General features: G+C 42.3%; 1 protein-coding gene across 1 annotated transcript in view; it reads right to left on the reverse strand.

Moving 5' to 3' along the window:
• Positions 1 to 2106, reverse strand: part of RPTN (repetin) — a 3406-nt gene extending 1300 nt beyond the window's left edge. Inside the window, exons 1-2 of the mRNA XM_023214341.2 lie at positions 1969 to 2106; positions 1 to 1229 (exon numbers count right to left, since the gene is read on the reverse strand). The exon at positions 1 to 1229 is cut by the window's left edge and continues 152 nt beyond it. Coding sequence (XP_023070109.2) covers positions 1 to 1229; positions 1969 to 2106 — 1367 coding nt within the window. The remainder of the gene's footprint in view (positions 1230 to 1968) is intronic.
• Positions 2107 to 8331: the final 6225 nt, after the last annotated feature.

Raw genomic sequence — 8331 nt, forward strand, 5'->3', positions numbered from 1 at the left:
TGGCCTTGTCTGTCTGTCTGACCATAGTGGGAACTCTGGCCTTGCCTATTTGTCTGACCATAGGGGGAACTCTGGCTTTGTCTGTCTGGCTGATCATAGTGGGAACTCTGACCTAGTCTGTCCATCTGACTATAGTGGGAACTCTGGCCTTGTCTGTCTGTCTGACCATAGTGAGAACTTTGGCTTTGTCTGTCTGTCTGACCATAGTGGAAACTCTGGCCTTGTTTGTCTGGCTGACTGTAGTGGGAACTCTGGTTTTGTCTGTGTGTCTGACCATAATGAGAACTTTGACCTTGTCTGTCTGGCTGACTGTAGTGGGAACTCTGGCCTTGTCTGTCTGTCTGACCATAATGATAACACTGGCCTTGTCTGTTCGTCTGACCATAGTGGGAACTCTGGCCTTGTCTGTCCATCTGACCGTAGTGGGAACTCTGGTCTTGTCTGTCTGTCTGACCATAATGATAACTCTGGTCTTGTCTGTTCGTCTGACCACAGCCTAATTCCTGACCCAGCCTCCCAGACTGTCCACAATAAGAGCCTGATTTCTGTTGATTTGTTCGGTTAAAGCGAGAGTCTTGTCCAAATGTTTCAGACTGTTGTGCGAGTCTTTCAGACTGACCATAATGAGAATCCTGAACTGGTTTTTCACACCCATTTAAGGCAAAGATATGTCCCTGCCATTTAGTCTGGCCCCTGGTAGATTTGTGACTCACTTTTTTACCAGAGCCAGAGCTGGAGTCTTGACTTTGTCTCTCTGACTGATCAAAGCTGAAATCCTTGTCTTGTTTCTCAGACTGATTGTGGTGAGAATCTCTGTCTTGTCTCTCAGGCTGACCGTGGTGGGAATCTCTGTCTTGTCTCTCAGGCTGACTGTGGTGGGAATCTCTGTCTTGTCTCTTAGGCTGACCATTGTGGGAATCTCTGTCTTGTCTCTCAGGCTGACTGTGGTGGGAATCTCTGTCTTGTCTCTCAGACTGACTATGGTGGGAGTTCTGCCTTTCTTCCTCATGCCTCTGTCTGTGTTGTGTACACTTACGGTCTTGTGCTTCTTCCTGCCCCCTTTCTTGCTGCGAGGTCCTGCCTCCATACGACTTATTGTCTAGCTTACGATAGCAGGCTTGGACCAACTGGAACACCAACAAGAGGTACTCATGAAAATCAACATGTCCATCTTGGTCTTGATCTAAGAGGTTCAAGATGGTTTCCACAGTCTCTGGGTCATTTGGTCTCTGTTAGGAAATAAAACAAAGAGCAAAATCAGATGCTTTCCTCTGCATACTAAGATGTGTATTAGTGTTCATGCCTCAATCCATTAGGTACTGCATGGACCTTCCTAGGTTGAAAAACCATTAATCTGAGGTGGTGTGGACTTGGCGCTAGTCTTTGATCAGTTGGTTCTCAGAACCTTGCTGGATCAATGGGAGCAGGGAGTAGATACGCTTATTTAAAATCAGCTCCATTAGTAATTAATTTGATTCATTTCAAAGTTATCCCATTCCATCACAGGCTGTATCCTAGTTGTTTACCTCCTTTTTTTCTCACTGCACTGTGAGATCCTAGAAGGAGGGGAAGCTGATTTTATTCATGTTTATATCCCTTGTGCCTAGGAGCGTAGAGCAGGTGCTCAGTGACTCTTTATTGGTTGAATGAATGAATACATGAAAAGATGTGTGGATAGCACTAAAATATAGAAATCAAGGTATGAATCTTACATCTTCATCTGAGAAATTATTCCCTGTTACCTTGAAGTTATACTCCCTCCTGTTCAAACTCAGATACAAGGAGGGGTGTGTGTGTGTGTGTGTGTGTGTGTGTGTGTATGCTGGGAGAGAACTACTAAGGAACTGCCTGAAATTTCTTTTGTTATAGGGTGGAGCAAGACCAAATAAAACAATGCATCCAACTCTGGTGCAGGTGTCAGAGTCATTCACACTTGATCCCATGGGGCTATGTGTCTGTGTATCTCACCTGGAGGATGTCTCCAAACTCAGCCAAGAGCAGTTGTTTCAACTCCTCCTTGCATAGTAAGGTGCAGTCCCCATTCTCTTTGGCATATTTGTGGAACACCTCGATCACACTGAGTATGCTACTCAGGAGTTGAGCCATTTTGACAAATACAGGTGAACCTAAAAGAAGAAACAAGATTTCTCCTGCCCTTAGGATAATGACCATGAGACAGCATTTCCACAGGGAAAGTGAACCCTCTGGATCTGGGAAAAAGTTTAAGAAGTGAGAGAGCCCCTTCTTAGCTGTACCCCTCCTTTGCCTTGACTCACAGTCAGGGACCAAATATCATTGCTATAGTGGGAGATGGTGCAAACTTGGTTCCCCTGCTATAAAAAGAGACAATTTCTTAAAAAACAAAAAATGCATTGCAGGTGTTTTACATATCCCATCCTGTACTCCAGGTAGGATTCACTTGATTGAAACTCTCATATCAGAACAAAAGGAAGGGAGGCCAGGAGGCCCAATAGAGGCAGGGCCAGAAGCTAGCATAGTAGGGCATAATTTTCGACTAACAACTAGCAAACTGGAGGGGGCACTAAACAGATCCCACTGAACAGGTTTCAGTCTTGTAACGAGCCTTTCTTAAGCAAGGAAGAAGGCTGAAAGTCTCTCTTCAAGGTCTAAGGAAGCTTTCTGGGAGGCTAAATTCCAGCAAATACTTCTGGCCTGGATGATTTTGGGACATGCTTATAAAATGAAATCAATGAACATAAAAGCTGTTACAGATAAAAATAGCAAGTGGGTACATAGCCAAATTAAGGGCACAGATTATAGGAGGTATATATAATCAGTTAGGTCTACATTGGCCATGCTGGAAGACTTGGGTCTTTTGGGATCTAAATCTTAATTCCTTTTTTTTCTTGTAGTATGAAAATTCCAGTTAGTGGGTTTATAGGCCTCCAAACTGAAGCCCTATCTGCAGAGCACACTGATCTGCCCAAAGCATACAAACAGTGATGTCTATAAGAATAAGTGACAAATAATGGATCACATGGGACAAGCTGAGTCCCTTGTTGTAATTCAATGCAATGAGACTTGAGCATTGCTGGGCCCATGGTCCTGGGTCTTGGCCCTAAATTATTAGGTCTTTCCTAACTTGCACAAAAAGTAAATGCTCCACTATGGGAGACTAAGCTATTCATCAATAGTTACAGCCCTCAGTTTTGGGATGCCTAGGACACATTGAAGTGAAGGCACTTGCATTTTACAGGCACAGAAGTAGTCCATCCCAGCTATTGTCATATTCTCAGATAGAGCCAGAGAAAGGAAGCAGAAGGTAACCAAGGCTATTACCCACAAAAATTAGTCTCAGTCCTCCCCAGCCTGGTGCATTATAGGGCGCTTGAGAGCCTTGTAGATACTACCAATGCTCCCCTGTGCATATCTTACCTGCTTGAGGAGGAAGGAGCAGAAGATTCAGGAGTCAGAGAGGATATTGGAAACCTAAAAACTCATCCTATTTATAGGGGTTTTAATTATCCTACCAGGCCATCCCAGGAGACACCCATTCTGTGGCAAAGCCTGAATCATTCTGGTCCCAGCCCAGCTCAGCCCAGCTTGACCTCTCCCTCTGCAAACCGTTTGGTTTATTTACTTCCCCCACTTGCTCATGAACCTGTTTGTCACTACAGTAGGTGACACTGTTTAAGTCCCAGCCCCATTTAATTAGGAGAATGTGTTTGTGTGTGTATGTATTTGTGCTGTGAGGGTCCCAAAAGACAGAGGTGTTGACTGAGTTCATCCTTAATATATGTCACTTGCCAATACTAATAGAGGCAACAGTCAACTCATACTGAAGAAGGATATCTACATGGTCACTTACAAACATATGTCACAGTTGAAACTAGAGATTCTATTGATTTGGCCAGAATATAGTCCCTGGAAGAGGTTTCTTTTAGACTAACCTTTTTCTTGTGCTGGTAGATATTTGGATATTAACCTATTAACTTATTTTGAATTACTATTATTTTTCATTTAACAGCTCCACAGGCTAGTTGGGAGAAGTAGATACATAGTCAGTTTTGGGGATGAGGGGTGCTGATGGTAGAAATTCTACCACTTAAGCCTTCTAAGACTTAATACTGAAAAGTTTGAGTTGAGGGACAACATGGAAGTTTGTGATATCTGTGAGACAGAAATGCTGCTAGAGACCCCAGCTTCTGTTCATTTCCCATCTCCATGCCCTTGGATGCCAGCACAGTGTCTTGAGCATGGGAGATTCTTAGTAAATATTTTTGGGGTAAATGAATTATTGGGTTATGGAAGCACTGGAGAATCTTATGTAAGGTGCAAAAAACTGTAGACTCACCTGTATTTCTGCATTAGTCTCACATCTCGATCCCTGTTTGGACCTTTTCCTATGTATCCATCAGCCAATCTGTTAATTTTAATAACACTTGCTATTACTTACTGTGTGTTCAGGATTCTACAAGGGAATCACAACAGTGCAGAAAGATTTTAGTTCAGTTGGAATAAAGAAGCTTCACATAGAAAAATACTTTGAACTCCAGGGCTAGGACATGCTAAGTGCTGAGTATTAGAAACCTAGGTGCATGTGCAGTCGTCGTGGCTGGGCCTGGACGTCCCTTAGGAGGTGAGCTTCATGTTGTTCCTGAAAGGATTCAGGTGGGCAGAGAAGAAAGCAAAGAACTTCTGAGTGGGGAGAAGGGAAGAATCAAATGTACTAAGGTGAGAGTTTATATGTTGTGTTTGGATTCAAGTGAGCTAGTAAGTCTGGGTTGAGCAGAGGGATTTAGAAGAGTAGACTTAGGAAATTTTGGAACTGAAAGAGAAATCTAGCCTTAGCCTCTGAATTTTTCAGATAAGGAAACTGAGGTTCAGCTAGGTTGAATGTATTTGCCAAGGGTTTCACGGGCTATGACTAAAGCCAGGCCTGGTTTACTTGTTTCCTCACGCTAGCCCGATATGCTTTCTGAGACATTCTCTGAGGCAGATTTGGGGCCTACTTTATGGTTTGTTTTAATGAGAAAGGAGAAGCAGGGTTTTGGTCAGGAAAAGCGACATAATCAAAGTATTGTTTAGAGGAAGAATCTAATGGCTCTGTTGTAGGTGGTCAGATGTCTCAGTTTGTCTGGGACTAAGGAGTTTCCCAGGACATGAGACTTTCAGTGGGATAGTTCTGGGCAATCTGGACCAAGTTGGTTACCCTAAACTGTGGCATACAAGATGAATTGGAAAGAGGAGTACTGGGCAGTGAGGCCAGTTAGGAGTCTATTATATGGCACAGGTGAGAAGTGACAAGGACTTCGACCTGGATGCAGTAGTTCAAAACTATAGGAAGGTAGATGGATAATAGCAGGAATAAAGGGATGAGGTCTGGAGACAGATTAGAAGAGGGGCAGGGAAAGTGGGAACATTAGGTGAGATTCCAAGTCTTTAAGTCTAGATAACTAGTAGAACTATGGTACACTGAAGAAATGTAACTTCTGAAGGGGGACTGATGGGTCTAAGATCCAGTGCTTCTATTGGCATTTCCCAGGGTCTGCCTTTTGTAGTCTTGTTATACTCCCTCCAGTTTGCATCCTTAGCTGTCTGGGGTCTCCCAGCACAGGTCAGGACTTTCTTAAGTCTGTTCATTAATTCTGAGAGCTGGGTCACATTAAGGTTCTCCTTATACTTTTGCATCTCTACTTAGTGCTCTTCAGTTATGTCTCTTCTCACCTGTTAGAATAAAAGAACTAGGGAAGATTTGGTTGTTCCCAGAGGCAAATAAGAGGAGTGGGGGTGAGATGGGCAGGGGTTGAGGACAATAGCCATCATGACACAGAACAACAATATTGTGTCCCCTTTCTCTTGGCATGTTCCATGGCTCTCTAGCAACTGTTTCTTTTGGTTAGACAGGCAGTTCTCTTTGTTTGATGCTGCAGTGAGAGAAAGACTATGTTCTTAAGAGTTGGATCTGCTATGTGTGCATTCATTTAACACTTAATACATTCCGATAGAATAGGCAGAGAACTATGTTGATCAGCCAATCAGTTAATCAATTAGTATTTGTGACCATACAGAGGGCGCCCTTTGTGGGCACTGAAATAAAATGTAGTCTTTGTCCTTAAAGAGCTTTCAATGTCACTGGAATTGAAAGTTCAGTCTCACTGGGATACACAAGATCCTTTTCTGTGGTTCAAATTGCTTCACAGGTATTACTGCCATTGATAGGGTAGAGAGGGGTTGACTAGAGGGAAGAAGGGGGAGGCCACAGGGCTAGAAATAAAACACCTTTGAAGGAATCATCAAATGTGACCTTTGTTTCTTTATCTGTAAAAGGAGAGGGTTGGAGCTTTCTTTTGGCATTGGCATTCTGAGATTGTCATGCCAATCTGAAGGTTAGCAGTGGCTTTAGAGGTCATATTTAAACATTGCTCTATTCAGATATTTGGTAAAGCCCTCAGAACTTTGTGCTTCTCAGTCTTTCTCTGTGGAAAATGGAGAAGCCAATTATGGGTGTCCTGTTTCTTCATTAACATTTATAAATTTCATGATGACCTACACTATTTTTAAAAATTATTTTTCAAAGTGTTTTACAGCTTTAAATGCAGTCGTGTTGTTGTGTGACCTCTGGTCTCAAAGGCAAGATGTTTTAAGCTACAATTTATTGAAGTCTTATTGTGTGCTAGGCTCTGTGTTAAGCATTTTATATATATATTATCTCCTTAAAAATAATTTCAATTTTTATTTCATATTCCATGGGTATATGTGAAAGTTTATTACATGGGTATACTGCTTGGTGTTGAGCTTTGGGATATGAATAATCCCATTGCCCAAATAGTGAGCATAGCACCTAGTAGTTTTTCAACTCTTTCTCCCCTCTTCCCCCTTCTAGTACTCCCCAGTATTGTTGTCATCATTATGTCCCAGAGTACCCAATATTTAGCTGCCACTTTTAAGTGAGAATATGTGGTATTTGGTTTTCTGCTCCTGCACTAATTTGCCTAGGATAATGGCCTCCAGCTGCATCTTATGCACCTGACAAAGGTCTAATATTCCAAATCTATAAGAAACTTATTATCTTGTTTAATGCCCACAGAAACTCCATGAAGCAGAGAATATTGTCTTCATTTTTCAAACAAGGACACTGGGCCTCAGAGAAGGATAAATAACTCACTCAAGGTCACACAACTTGCAACTGGCTGAGCTGAGGTTTGAACCCATGTCTTCCTAACTCCAAAGCCCTTGTTTGCGGCCCCTATGTTATGTTGCCTCTTTTGGAACAGGACTGGTGATTACTCCCTCCCCAATGAGAGAAATAACTTTCCACATAGACTGAAGTGAGTAATACCAGGGTAACTTCCTTATGACATACTGTGAAGGAATCTGACCTTGAAATGAGAATCTCCTGACCTTTAACCAGTCAAATATTTATTATTTTCTTATGTTTCTCCAGAACTTAGATGGTTTCAACACTAAAGGACCTTGTAATCTATTTGGGGAGATAAGCCAGATGCTTCTATTTACAGAAACAAAACCCACAGAGAAAAAGAATACCCTGCTCTCTTTACAATTGAGTGCTCTGGGCATTGGTTTGACATGAGACTGAAGAAGTTCCATTTATTGCCCATTCCCTGCAGTTCTTGATCTTATTGTAAGCCTTTGCTGTCCATTTCCCTTGGGATGCAGATGTGCCTAGTGGGTGTGACAGGTACTGTTTTGAGCTAATGGAGTTTTCAGGGAGTCTCCTTGTCATATTTTGGCCAAATCATTAAGAATAATTGTCATGCAACTCTCAGACTTCCTTTTTCCTTCTTTTGAGATGTCTATTGAGATTAATCCTACGGGATCCAGAGGATGGCTATTGTATTACAAGTGAAGACCCCTGTGTAATGCTGGGGCAGGCACTTTTTTCCTGTTTGTCCCTTTGGCATTAAGCAGGTGGATAAACTGCAGATGTGGCACAAATGAACACCTTCCCCTGGAGAGGAGCACAGCTAATTAGTAGACATAAAACCCTTTGAGATCTCTTGATATTGAAAGGTCATTTATTATCATCTGCACAAATAAGTTCCCATTTAAAAATCTTTTCTTGTAAGTGAATTACCGTCCTGTTAATTATAGGCCATTTCCCTTTTAATAACATCTGTGGGAGTCAATGGTTTATGAAGGTAACTCTGGTATCAGCAATATTTTTACTCTGTCAGAAAATGTGTTCTGAGCCCAAGGAAGGAAGCCTAGGTTTCCTGGGGATTGAGTGCACACGTTTCAGTCTGGAGCTGTGCTCTTCCTCCCCAGCTTGCAGCCCAGCCTTTTCTTCTACTGTAGGCTTCTGTTTTTGGATATAAGAGCCAGCATTGCTCCTCTCTCCAAGATCTT

Source organism: Piliocolobus tephrosceles, chromosome 1, assembly GCF_002776525.5.
Source record: "Piliocolobus tephrosceles isolate RC106 chromosome 1, ASM277652v3, whole genome shotgun sequence".
Lineage (NCBI taxonomy): Eukaryota > Metazoa > Chordata > Mammalia > Primates > Cercopithecidae > Piliocolobus > Piliocolobus tephrosceles.